Raw genomic sequence first — 13,670 nt, forward strand, 5'->3', positions numbered from 1 at the left:
AAAGAATAAATTCAGGGGAGAACTTTCCCTTCATCCTGTTTGAATTAATTTGCTTTTATTAGGAGAGTATTTTGAAGGCCAGTAAGTATCTGATAAGAAATGGTACATGGTGTTGATTTCATTGATAGACACACATTTGGGACACCCCAGCAAATGCATGAGATCAGAGCAGTGTCATGTGTTTTATCTTTTTGTTAGAAAGGCTATTTATTGGCTGCATTCAGTAAGTGAGCTATCAAACATGCCAAACAAAACTTAGCACTTGGGAAAAGTTATGTGAGCTACCCATTATTCCTACACAAATATAGCTGATTACCCAGGTATTGGATTTACAGCACTTGTAATAAAACCTGTTCATTTTTGAAAATAAACAAGTTGTTTGCTGTCAGTGAAGCAAGAATATTTTTATTTTGGTGGTGGCAGTAATAGGGGTGTGGTTTGACAGTGAATGATGTAATTAAAGCTTTTTTGGTATGGACTCTTTATTGTACATGAAAATACTGTTTAAATTAGTAAATCCAAAGTAATGAGTTCTTCCTTGCTGCTTACTCCCTGTAAGCATATGGGTACTGTTGGAAACCAAGGGAATTTTTTTCTGAGACAGTCACACTGAGGGCAGCAGAGATGCATATCTTTATCCCTTTCCTTCACAGTGCATTTATATCAAGCCATGTCACAAAACAAACTCCAAGTGCTGTGAGCCTTCCCATAGTATGAGTGCAGGCATCCATGAAAACTATCCTTTGTCTAGTGGCCTTTTCTCTGAGAATGTGATTTTTTTCACTCATGTGTGTTATTCCTTTGAACTATGAATGAGCACTTTGGCTGAACTTGGCAGAATTATACATTTAGAATTAAATGCCAGCAGTTTCTTCCTCTTACCATGCAGAATTTTGTCATAGGCTTTTCAGACAGTAAGCACAGCAGACAGTGTGCCCTTAACAACAGAAGTGCACATTTATTAGGTTTTTAGCCAACTTGGTTATGGTTTATTTTACACACATTGTGTATAAGGCCCTTTGCTTTTACAGGGCTGTTCCCCAACCCATCCCTGGAAAATGCTGGTTAATTCCTATTGTATTCTATAACTATTGTGGTATTATCATTATATTTTTAGAGAGAGAGAATTATGTGTTATTTGAAGCACTGTTCAGAACATTCAGTGTAGGCATCCTGACAAGCTGTGGCATTGCTTAAAATGCTATGTCTGAAGTGTGGTTTTCATCATCATCCAAACTTGCTCTTTATTTGCAATAGCAAGTGAGGAAAGTGTTCCTATTGCCTGTAGAGAGATCTTTGATCTCAGTCACCTTAAACTGAAGTCTTTAACAGTTACAATTTTGTTCTTTTTGGGTGGATGCACGTCTTGGTTTTCTGTCTTGAGTCTTACACTTGAACTGAGGTGTCAGAGCAGTTATGGTGTTCCCAAAGGGAAACGCTGGCAGGCTGCATGTCCATCAAATTTCTGATAAGGAAAAAGTCTGCAAAATTTGTGTTTGATTTTTAAGAACACTGTACTTTCTGAGGTGTGTATTTCTGTTATTGCAGTTTGGGCTAACAGATGGAAGAACAAAACACACATTAATGAAGTTTCCAATATTTCCTCTTAAAATGTGTCGTGCCTTACAGATGTAGGTGCTCTAGATACAACTCCCATTCTTACATAATGGCTGGCCAAGGAGAACTTGTTCAGCATCAGAGAGGAATTAATTGCTTATTAACTTCCATTTCTATAGAGTACCTAGCCAAAAAAACATACCACATTCCATGTCCACATTCCATTTTCAGAAGGGAGTTATGTGCCCAATTCACCTTTTTGTATTATTTTTTTGGCTTATATATCTTTGATAGTATTTCTTGTCCAATAGGTCATCTTTTTCTAGCTCACAGAGTACCCCACATTCTAGATAACAGACATCCATAAAAGCCTCTCAAATTTCATTTCCCCTGGAAAAAGAAACATCTGTGGACTTCGTTGTATGTCCTCCCTCCGTTTCTGTGCTGACCTTTTAAGAATCTTCCATCCTCCATCCTTTTTCTAAGCCAGCAGGAACTTTGTCTCACTAGGAAGCCCAGGGTCTGGTTCTAAACCAAAGCTGTTTCAGCTGCACACTTTGCCATTTAGGGCAGACAGAAGTTGAAATCATATCTGTAAAATATTTTGTTGGCAGCTACAGGCGAGTACATTTTCAGTACACTGGAGATAAATTATAGGAACAGGAAAATAAGTTTAGAGTCTAACAGTGCAGTGCAGCAAGAGCAGGCAGGCAGCCTTTAGCTCCAGACAGCAGGATCCTTAGATGTGATTCTGGATCTCACCCTTATCTGTTGCATTATGGCAATTATTTTGGCCTCTAGCTCATCGAGGTAAATGTTGAAAGTTAGAACAAAGAGCTACCTGCTACACACAGTGTCCTCTGCTATTGGTGGTTTTAAAGTATTGGAAGATGCAAAAAAGCCCTTGTCAGCAAAGGAATTAATTATATTGACAAAGGCAACAGGGTATGAAAATGCATGTGATATGTAAAGTTACAAAATTAATGGCTTATTTACGACTTCAGCTGTTTTAGTACAGCATTTTGCCCAACTTCAAATTGTTCTAAAAAGGATTAGATATAATTAATACTGTATGACCTCCTTTTTTCTTCTTTTCAAAGAATGTAGAGCTGTACATCTAATGAGGACCCCTGAAAGGACTATTATGTCCAATTGTCTCAATTATGCAAATAGCGTTGATATTTTAGCAGAAGGGAGGGGATACTTCAAATTAAAAGTTTCAGCTCCTGCTTTAGCCTTTCTGCAGTGCCGGCATTTTTACAGCAAGTACATCCACTGTTTGAAGAGAGGAAAGGAGGTTTAACAAATTGGAGATTTGGGCACTATCAAAGTAGATTTGTTGTGCCTTGTTCCACCATGAGATGAAAATACCCTCTGGGCAGAGAGATGGGTCATGAGACTTCTAAAGGATTACCTTCAAAAGGAGTCATGAGATTGGTTTGAACAAAGAAGCTGCTCACATGCTTATCATATGAGATTCTCTTCTTAAAGTGGTGGAAACCCATCTCCTTGGGAATTCTCATGAACTTCAGAGGCTGGAAGTCCTAACAGTAAGATGAATGAGACGTCTGAACAATAAACAGAAAGATGGGACAGAAGCGCAGAGTTAAATGCACTTTATTTATTCTAGCTGTAATTCATCTTTCCAAACTCTGAAACACTTCCAGGGACGAGCAGGTAGGACATGATTTTAAATCATTTTTCATTTCATTCCTGATAGTCTTCTACCTTTTGTCACAGCGATGTGCACAACTGAAATTTGCGCCGAAGAGCTGCGTAGTGACCTGCAGCTGATGGGACACAGATAATTCCCTTGATCTGATTAGACTTCTTAGATTTTGAAGGCTGTGAAACATGAAGTACTAGATGCAAGAAGGCAAAATGAGTTTTCAGGTCCAAAAATGATGTCTCAACACTTCAAAATTAAAAAATTGTGTGAGTGTGACTGTAATGCAATGTAGAAATACTGGCAAAGAAACACCACGTACCTCACATATTTCAATATTTTGAATGCTAATTTCGAAATACCTCTGCAAAAAATGGGGAAGGAGTTCTGGGGTTTTCTTTATTTTGTAGGTTGTGATTTTTCATTTTTTGGGGGCTGTTCTGGGTTTTCAGAATTAGCCAGTAATATTACTTTATGGAGCTCTCTTGTGGCAATACGCCTTCTGATGAGCAAGCTTCTTTCTGTGTGTATTTGTTTCCAGGAGAGTTTATCAAGGTCTTATGGTAGGTCAGGTATTATGGAAGTCTTGGAACAGGAAAAGGGCAGAATTTGTGGTGGTTTTCCCCACCTCAGTGATTGCTGGCCATAAAGGAGGTTCCCCAGTGAAGGACGTTTAACAAACATCAGCAGCTCCATCACATTCGTACCCGCAGTGCTGCTGCTGTCGTGTGAAGAAATGCATTCCTGCCATACAGCTCATTGGGCTGGGAGGTGAGAGGTCTCACAGAGCCCCAGCCTACCTGTGATGTCTGAGTATTCACACACCAATCTTTCAAGAGATTGAGGAACCAAGGAAGCCCAGGTCTGGCCCTTGTTACTCCCCAGCTCTTTGAATCACGGCCCCAAAGAAGCTCCCATCACTGTTGTGTCCTTCCTGCCCTTAGCTGTGATCCCAATGGGGCCCTGAGCAGGCACCCACCACCTGCTGAGCCAGAGACAGCCATGGAAAGAGCTCCTGGCCTGTTCCAGTCTCCTTTAGCTCCTCTAATTCAGGATTTAAAAGTTTTCTTTTCCATTTTTGATACTGGATTAAATAGAGAAAATCAAAACTTTATTCACAGTTTTTCTCCACTACCACTTTAATTCAAATAGATAGACCCATGGGGTGCATTTTAAAGAGAAGGAACAATGTGCTGCACACCATGATAAAAAAGTCCAGGAACATCACTGGACATATTGTTTTCTGTTCTATGGCACCTGTTAGTTCTCTTCACTCACCTCTTCATGGGTTTTAGATGCATAAGAACTGAAAAGATTGGCCAGATTTTCTGAAAACTGTAAGCTCTGCAATCTCCCATTGCCCTCACCTCTGTATTTATTTCAGCCCTGAAATATTCAGGTTTTCAGGAAGTTCCCAATGAATGTTGGCAACTCCCTGGTATACATAATGCAATATTTCAAACATAAGTATTTAGGGTCTGCCGGAAATAATTTAAACCTTAAATTCCAATGCTTTTATAAGGATTTCTGAAAGATTATGAGAAATAATTTTGTGCAAAACCTGCAACCCAAGTAAATAGCTGGAAATTTTTTTAAAAAATGACAGAAAGCAGCAGGAAATAAAATGCATCTGATTGTGGCATATTCTATGGAAGGTTTTAGGCCTTAGCTAATGCCCAGAAAAAAATTGCTCTACTGAGTGTGAAATTAGCCACAGAAGGTTGCAAATTCTCAACAGCTCAAACTTTTTAACAGAATTCTACCTGAAGAATCTTGCTGTCAGGAAAACTCTGTGCTGCAAACTAATGTTAATTTCTCCAGAGACGGATTGGCTAACCAGTGTATTACATACATATTCCCAAAAGGGTGCATATTCACAGTATGCAGTAGTGTATATGTATACTATAAGTACTAAATATTTATAGTATCTTTTCTCAAAATATGTATTTGTTCAGCATCTCCAGAATTGAGAGACTTCTGAGATGTGCATATATTCTTCATATGTGAATACAGAAATGTTGCTTCATAGCAATTTTAAAGTGTGTTTTATTAATGTGCATCTCAGTATGCCTTAAGTACTGGCTTTTTGTCACCACATTTTGAAAGTGTCAGTGTAAAGAATTCTTCAAGCCCAGCTGTTTTTTGTGCTTTGCACTTCAAGTAGTACTAACTACAACTGTGCATTTAGAACAAACTCTCATAGATGGGTAATGTTCCATGCAACATGTAGTCATTTTCTTCAGTTGTTTTATGTTTGTAGTTTGCCCTATTTCATAAAGAAAAAGGTCTCAAACCATACTATTTTATGTCATATATGAAAAATCAGCATGACAAGCTGACTTGTCAGAAGTTGTATAGTTTCTCTGAACTAGGACCTTGTAATCTCATATATCAAAGAAGTGCTTATAGTTTTAGTCCTTTTCCAAACAGCAAGCACATCTTTGGTTATTTATATTCTAATTATTAATAATAAGTCATTATTCTTAATAATGTGGACTTGAATGACCCAGATCTCACTGATGGAGGCAATATTCTAGTCCTAATCAATGTTTTGCATCTGCATGTAAGTGTGGGCTAGTCTTTCCTGTAGGCATGATTAACATCTATTGACACCATTTTCTAAACCACAAATAACCAGGAGAATTAAGTATGTGGGTAGTTTTAGTGAGAACTATTCTCAGGCTTAGTTTTGTATTAAGGGAAGTACCTTGTCAGGTTGATCATGATTCCATAAGTGTTGATGAATTGCACAAAGGAGGGTTTGCTGTTAAGGGTGTTGAATCCCAGAGGTTTTCATTATAATAGCAGTTTTGTATTTCAGGTTTGAATGAATGGCCTGTACTAAAGGCTCATAGTTTAGAATAATTTAAGAGAAATAGCCCACATGCAAATAATCTGGAAGCACCGGACTTCTTTTAAAACTGTTATCTAGCAGAGTCTTTACATTAGCCAAGACAGATAATAGTTATAGTACAAAAAACATTCCTGAGCCTTGTCAGAACTAGATACCAGGGTCAACTTAAATTTTAAAATAAGAATTATCAACAAAATTATGTTACAGATGAAACTAGTAATTACTAGGCTACTTTGGCTAATATAATATTAGAGGCTGCTTACTCTCTCTCCCTGCTCATCCATCCTGCTGAATCAGACCTCTTGAGAATGGTCACTTAGGTGAAGTTGCTCACCACTTCCCATCTTAGTGTCTTGGTTAGTGTGTAAGATCTGGGAGTAAAACTTGGCCTATGGAATGTCTCTGGGCTGAAGGTTCTTTGGGGAGAAAGGTGCAGAGGCTCAGTACAGGTTGGTGTTTGTGTTCCCCATCTCCAGACAGAGGGGCTAAAGGCAAGAGGAGGATTTGGCAAGGTATTAACAGAACTGGAATAAGCAACAAATGGAGATTAACATTAATGTTAGCATGTCTTCCCTGAAATTTGGTGCAGTAAGGGAAAGGACAAACTGTTGCAGGAATGCCTTTTGCTTCCTTAAAATGTGGTAGATGTAAGGCTGTCAGTGAATTTCTTTTGTAATCCACACAGAAAAATTCCATACTGCAAAACTACACAGGGTATGTTCTTCCCAGGCATGTGCTGAGCCAGGCTGTGCTGCAGTGCACTCCAAATGGTTCTTTAAGTTGCTTTATTATAGTTTCATTAGCAGTATAGTTACATTAGTGCTGCGCTGTGCCTGCCTCTCTGTAGGAGCTCATCCAGCTCCTGTGCCTCCATGGACTTGGTGCTGGAGCTGGAGCTCTCCACCATTTCAGAACCAACTAGTCTGCTGTGCTATTGAGGCTGTAGCTGTTTTTCACACTGCAAAGCCTCTGGGGAAGTGCTGTGCATCTCTCAGAGGTGCAGCAGAATCATCTTAGCTTTGAAAAAGGAGCTTGTTACTTCTTGCTTGCATACTTTGTAAACTGTGTCCCTCAGTTAATGAACACGGAGAGAAAATGGAATCATTTTCTTTTTACGGCGGATGTTTGCTGTGCCTCTCCAGGAAGACAGAGCGTAATGAAGCCATGAAAGCTCCTTACAGCTCTCTATGCAATGTAGCACCATTTTCTGGTTTGCACACCAGCAGCAGGAGGGATTTCTGGCCTCAATTTGAAATAACAACATTGCTTGCCTTGCTTACAGACAGTGCCATCCTGCCTGGTGTGTGTTAGTCTCTACAACAGAACAAGTGGTTCCCTGACAAAATTGCTACAAGAGCATGGATTCAAATTGAACAATATGAAAAACATGGTGGGCTGACTGTCTCCAGATCATATATAAAATTTGACAGAACTCTCTGTATCACTAAGAATAAGAATTGTCTCGAGCAAACAGGATTTTCTTTGAAAGAATCTTTAAACTGTTACAAATACCTTCTTGATGCTCTTATTAGCAAAAAATATAAGGATCGTCTTTCTCTTGGGCGTTGTTTGGTACTTTATACTTACTAAAGCTATTCTTGGTTCTACAAATAGATTTTTGATAGAACTCATGCTAACGAGACTTTTGGAAATTTCGTGGATTCATAGGCTGTTTCTGTGTTCTGTAGTTGGGGACATTGTTCATGGCTCTGGCTTCTTTGTGGCATAACACAAATTCAAAACAGCATTATTGTTTCATGCCCTGTACTTATTTAGCAATGAATACTTTTCAGTAAAATCTTACCACTTTGTGAGTGGTTACAGGGTTGGCTATTAACATACATCACATAGTTTGGAGGATTTTTCTCTGAGCAAGACCTTGTTATTAGGAGGAATGTAATTTCTAGGCAGAACTAATCACCTGAAAGATTAATTAGTTGGGCACTTGGAAAAACTGTTCCTTCAAAGTGAAGAAGAATGATGAATAGTGTAATTGGGATGTTGCGTTTAAAGGCAGCACAAAATAGAAATTGTTCTCATGTCAGGATTTAAGTTCCAGATAACAGAGATTCTGCTAATATAATGATTTCTTTTTTCTCCCAACTGTTTATTGTTCTTGTTTACTTTCTTTTAAGTAAGAGTGCAGATGCTCTTGATATGAATTTCATTTCACATTCAGATTACTTCTTTCTTCCATTATCTCATCAAAGTAAACATCCCTGTGCTCAAATCTAGCATAAATATCCCAGTTTAATTCTGTAGAGCATTCTAATTTTATGATTGGGCAACATAGATGAGATTTAATTTCCCTGGTAATGCCACCTTTTCTGCAGCATACTGCAAGCCATAGGAGGGTTACCTGAAAAGTTGGTCAGGTGGTGTTAACAGGGCTACAGATGAATGTTTCCATAAATAACAATCAGTCCGCATCTTAACAAGATGCTGGTCAAAGTAATTTGTACTAGTCCACAGATGTAAGCTCTGCTGCCCAGCCAGATCCATTTTTGTATTATTCTGTGCTTGACTTAGCCTGAACAGCTCTGTCAGACCCTGTATTATTCATGACATACATTTGTTTGGTCCCCTGCCTGCTCAGTGCATTTGTGCACCAGGCGCTGTCTGCGTGTCCAATCCCCATCGATGCACCAAGCCCTGCTGTTCTCATGCCTGCTCACCAGCTGGGCCTGGCCCAGGCTAAACCTCTCTGGAGTGCAGCAGCTGTGGAATACGTGCTCCTTCCTTGGGTCCCAGGTGCCTCTGAGCTGAGTGAGGCAGAAGCTCTGCAGTTGCAAGGTGAGGCCAAGCCCTGTCCCATCCTGTCCCCAGTTCAAGCAAGCCAAGCCATCGAGCAAGGACACGAGTCCCTGTTCCAGGAGCAGCACTCTGGGGGTCATTGGAGCTCAGAGACCTCAGTCCTGCTTTTAGACCTGCTTGGGCTTTGGGTGTGCTCCAGTGGCACAGCAGACCCTCATCCCTGCCCCCCTGTCCCTCCCCAAGTTCTTCCACTCCTTTTGCTGGTCATTTTGTTAATCCCAAAATCACTAAATGCTGTGCCATCCTGCAGGGGGGTATCTCTACTGAAATTCACAGCTTCTGGTGACACAATGTCATGTAAGAGTTTGCAGCATGACATTTCCAATGGCATTCCCCTCTGTCTGGATTCCCACCTTGGAGATTCTCCAAGGATGTGTTTATTGGTGCATAGCCCTCCTGTTGCTCTTGCATAAAGCTGCAATGAAACAGGGCTGCAGGCTTGGTTTTGGTACAGCCTGAAATTCAGGCCAAGTGCTTGTTTACTGAATGCTTGGTTATATATGAAGTGAAATACATACAATTTAATGTTAATTTAGTCGAAAACTGAAATTATCTATGTGTGGGAGAGAAAATTCTCCTCAGTTGCTGCAGCTGATTCAGTTGCTTTTCTCTCAGCAAATAGTGTAATTCATTTGCAATAGTCAAAGGATAATTGGTCTTTTTAGAACTAGTTCTTGTGTTTATTAGTTCCTATATTAGCAAGGTGACTAGTGGTTTAGGGTCTTGCTTTTGGTACTCCATGGTTTACAAAACAGTTATATTGATTTCCTTTTGTTTCTGAGGAGGATAACTTTATAATGCTAAAGACAACTAGCAAAACCATATAATGGAATAATATAAATGCATTTTTAGTTCATGCTGTTTCTAAGCAGCATATTGGTTTCTAGGCTGAAGTACACGAATTAGCAGTGGTTTGGGGGTTTTTTTTATCATAGCTTAGGACCTGTTGCCAGTTTACATAAAGGAGAGCAAATATACCACTGAACTTCTGAAATGGTTTTTTTTTCAAAATTAGGTTCTAATTAATACAGTTGGGATTTGCAGTAACAAGCAAGTTTGAACTTCACTACTGTCAACAAGTTGGGATCTGAGGTTTTTTTTGTTTTCATCAGAGACATATGGAAAACCACCAGTGTCTGTTGGTCTGAAAACTGTAGCTGATCTATCAAAGTCCTTTAACAAGTCATCCATTCTGAGGCTGTTAAAAAGTGTTTAATTTTTTTCATACTCACAAGAGACATTATGTGTGCTTACATTTTTCCTTGAAAGACCAGGAGCTTTTCAATCCAGAGAGAGAAATGTACAGAATTGGAGAAAGTGCCCATTTTCTGACAGTAAATGTTTCTGCTCAAGTATTTGCACTGGATTATAATGAAGCTTTGGTTAAGCAGATTAAACAGACAAAAGCAGCGAAACTTCAAAGGCTGACCAAATGTGCTGAGGTTTTTATTTCCCCAGTCTGTAATGCCTGCTTTTGCCTTCCTCTCATTAGCACAGAAAAATAAGCCAGTAGAGCACAATGTGTTGTCCCTCTGTAGTGCCTGCAGCGGCTGATTGCTAACGGGGTTCTGGGGGTGAGTATCGAAGCCTTTTCCAACACAGCAGTAGATAAGAGACCTCCTATGGGAAGGGTTTTAAGAGCAACTGCACAGCTGAGAGCTCATCTGTTTGTAGAGCTCCTTTTAGATACCAAGATGCAAAAGCTTCCTTCCAAACACAGATGTTAAATCTGTGACTTAATCAATGGTTAATTAACTATTTTTACATGCTCAAAACAGCAAAAGGATCTCTGTGCTTTGGTAAGCTACAAGGAATAAGGTAAAGCAGTATTCACTGGCGTGGTGTAACAATCCAAACTGATTTGATATTTTTGGGTTGCATTTTCCAGTATTCTCTACAGAACAGTTAAGTGTGCAGCATCTGTTACGGTTTTTATTCTGAAAAGTGATTCCTGCACTGTGGGATTGATTTGGGCTTTTGTGTCACATAGTCAAGGAGTTACCAGAGACCACACAGAATTTAGAAGTTTTAATCAGGTGGGGGAGAAGTTAATATGTTTAGAATATATAAAATAATAAAATGAAATTATTTAAAAAATTAAATATGCACAATTTTACAAGTACAGAAATTATGTAAGCTCTGTAACAGGTTCCTGTTAAGCTCATTTGATAATGTTACAGGTCATTAACTAATATGGTGTATATGAGAAGTAACAACACTGGACATAGTTGTGAAACAGCAGTAAATTTGTACACTTTGTACATTTGTGTGCTTTTGGATTAATTTTGAAAAATTACTGTAATTCAAATCAAATGAACTATTTTTGGATCTCTGAATATTTTGAACTGCCTGAATACCTGTGAAGCAGCAAAATCTTGTTCTGAGCAGGTAAATGGCATTTCTTTGATTTAACCACCCACCTCCACATACCACAGAGCCTCAGAGATCTCTCTGTTGGGGATGTTTTCTCTGGATTTTTCTAGAACTGGACTCTGATGCTACAGAACAAAAGCATCTTCTAAGCTTCACTTCAAATAATACTATTGCTAAAATTTGTTATGTTGTAGCAGCCTTGCCAGAAGATGTATGAAAAGAACCTTCTTAATAATTTTGGAAGAAAGGCTTTTTCATTTCATTTGAAGAAGGAATCTGTGGAGTCAAGACAGAAAATCTGACTAAGTCCCACAGCCTTTCAATACTAAATTTAATGTTCTTTTCCTTCTTATTTTGCTACATGACTGAGCCCTTTATGCTGAATGCCTGAGATACATGCCTTGTCATTCAGAAAGCAAGTCAAGCTGTAAGCTACAGGAAGTTTTGTCTGTGAGCTGTTATTTCTTCCTCACTGTTGTGCTGTGAGGTCCCAGACAACTCCTTCTGAAGTGACATGAGATGGCTCTGCCTTGGTAAATCAGCAAGATGGGAATGGAGAGCAGAACTGCAGGATCTCCCAGGCCACTGACTGCCCAGGCTGGCTCAGAGGCACCTGGGAGAGGTGAATGTTTGTGTGCCTGAGCAGCTAGGGACACCTTTTTAACGAAGTAGAAGCTTGGTTTGGCAAGTTCCTTGCAGTTACTTGCAATGAGGGAACTTCAAGTAGTCCCCTGTAATTTTAGAGATAGTGGAGTAAATGAAGAAGACAGATGGGAAGTAACAAGTCAACAGACAAAGGAGCTTCAGAGACAGCTCTTGCCTTGCATAGGAGAGAAAGATGAACTCTGAAACCCCCTGTTCATCATGCTGGAGCCTGTGCAGCACTCAGAGCATGGCTGGTCTCAGGGCGGCTGACAGGCATCTGCAGCTGACTTTCTTTAGTCAAAATCAGCAAGGTTTAGTTCTTTCTCTAGGAAAGTCCCTTTACTTTTTTTTAAGACTGAAAGTTCTTGTGTCATTTTTAGCTTCTGTGTCTGCAAAAATTTAATTTCACTGCCATAGCACAAACTAAAGCAAAACATTTGCTTGCAACTTGAAAAGAGAGTTTCATAATTCAAACTCAGAAGAGGTGACATTTATCAGCAAGGCAAAGGTATCGGTGTCATCAAATTGTGAGTGGTCTTTAACATTTTTCATTTCTCTAAAGTTAAAAGGCTTCTTTGAATTCACTAGATAAAATTGGTTTGCAAGCGGGATAATAGGCCAACACAATTTGAAGGTCGTTTCCTTCCTCCTGTTTCACAGATACCCAAAGAGTCTGTGCTTTTACTGTCACAGGGTATTTCAATTTAAAAATGCTCCTTCCAAGACACATCTCATTCAGAGTAAGATGCCTTAGGAAAGACTGGAACTTGATTTTTGGTAGGAAAAAATTATGTGAGAAGATAGATAGTTATGAAGAGAAAGTTACTGAGGAGAACTTTCTGCATACAAAGAATGATACTAAAGCATTATTTGGAGTAAATACTATTATCTATTTATTTCACAGTTTATGCTGATATTTTGTGCTACATTGAGTCCATTTGCTGTTTACTGCAGTAGGAAGGAGCAGGTGCAATTTTTTGGTAGACCTTGAAACTTGAAGACCATCATCTTTCTACAGAAGAGTTTTTACACACATTTGAGATTTTAATTTTATCCAAGTCACAGAAATTCACATCACTTCATGAGTAGATGTATCTGGTGTCTAAAACTGATGTAATGAATTTAGTAGCTGAAAATAGAAGGTGAACGTTGCTGTATCTGCCACACAGAAATGTAACAGTACATTTCTTTTTTTTTTCCCTCTTTCTCTCTTTTAAGGGTCAGAAGGCTTGGATAGAGAAGACCTTTTCTAAAAGAGAATGCATCTATATAATTGCCAACAACAAAGACGCTACCAGGTAACATTTGAAATCTTTTTTTCAGCAGAAAATCTTAATACCAGAGAAACTTAACTTTGTTTGGGTTTAGATGTGTGAAACCCAGTTTAGTCACTGCCTGTAAAGGGAGATGACAGGGGAACAAAAGCACAAGTCATGCTTGCACTCCAGTCTGCACAGAGCCATGGGACATGTCACACAGAGATGACAAGACTGGGAGCAGGGAGGTAGTGAGTTGTTAGCTCCTAGCTTTGCAAACCATAATAGATTCATACTGAATTCTGAAAGCAGAGGTGCAGCAGTGTGGTGCCATCCTTCACAGTTGGTATGATATTACCAATGACAATAGCAGACGGGGATTTGATTTCTTAGTCTGAATATTACCATTACTCCATGGGCTAGCTGCATATCGTGGTCCAGCTTGTGTGGATAACAGAACAGGTAATGTCACATGCAAGCTGTCACCTCTAGGTAAGAAACAGGT

General features: G+C 39.2%; 1 protein-coding gene across 1 annotated transcript in view; it reads left to right on the forward strand.

The window, feature by feature from the left end:
• Window positions 1-3,213: 3,213 nt before the first annotated feature.
• The window catches only part of TRPM1 (transient receptor potential cation channel subfamily M member 1), a gene marked incomplete at its 5' end in the record, with an annotated part of 43,721 nt that continues 33,264 nt past the window's right edge, over window positions 3,214-13,670 (forward strand). The window contains 2 exons of the mRNA XM_030955463.1: window positions 3,214-3,234; window positions 13,128-13,207. Coding sequence (XP_030811323.1) covers window positions 3,214-3,234; window positions 13,128-13,207 — 101 coding nt within the window. The remainder of the gene's footprint in view (window positions 3,235-13,127; window positions 13,208-13,670) is intronic.

This window comes from Camarhynchus parvulus, chromosome 10, assembly GCF_901933205.1.
Source record: "Camarhynchus parvulus chromosome 10, STF_HiC, whole genome shotgun sequence".
Classification (NCBI taxonomy): domain Eukaryota; kingdom Metazoa; phylum Chordata; class Aves; order Passeriformes; family Thraupidae; genus Camarhynchus; species Camarhynchus parvulus.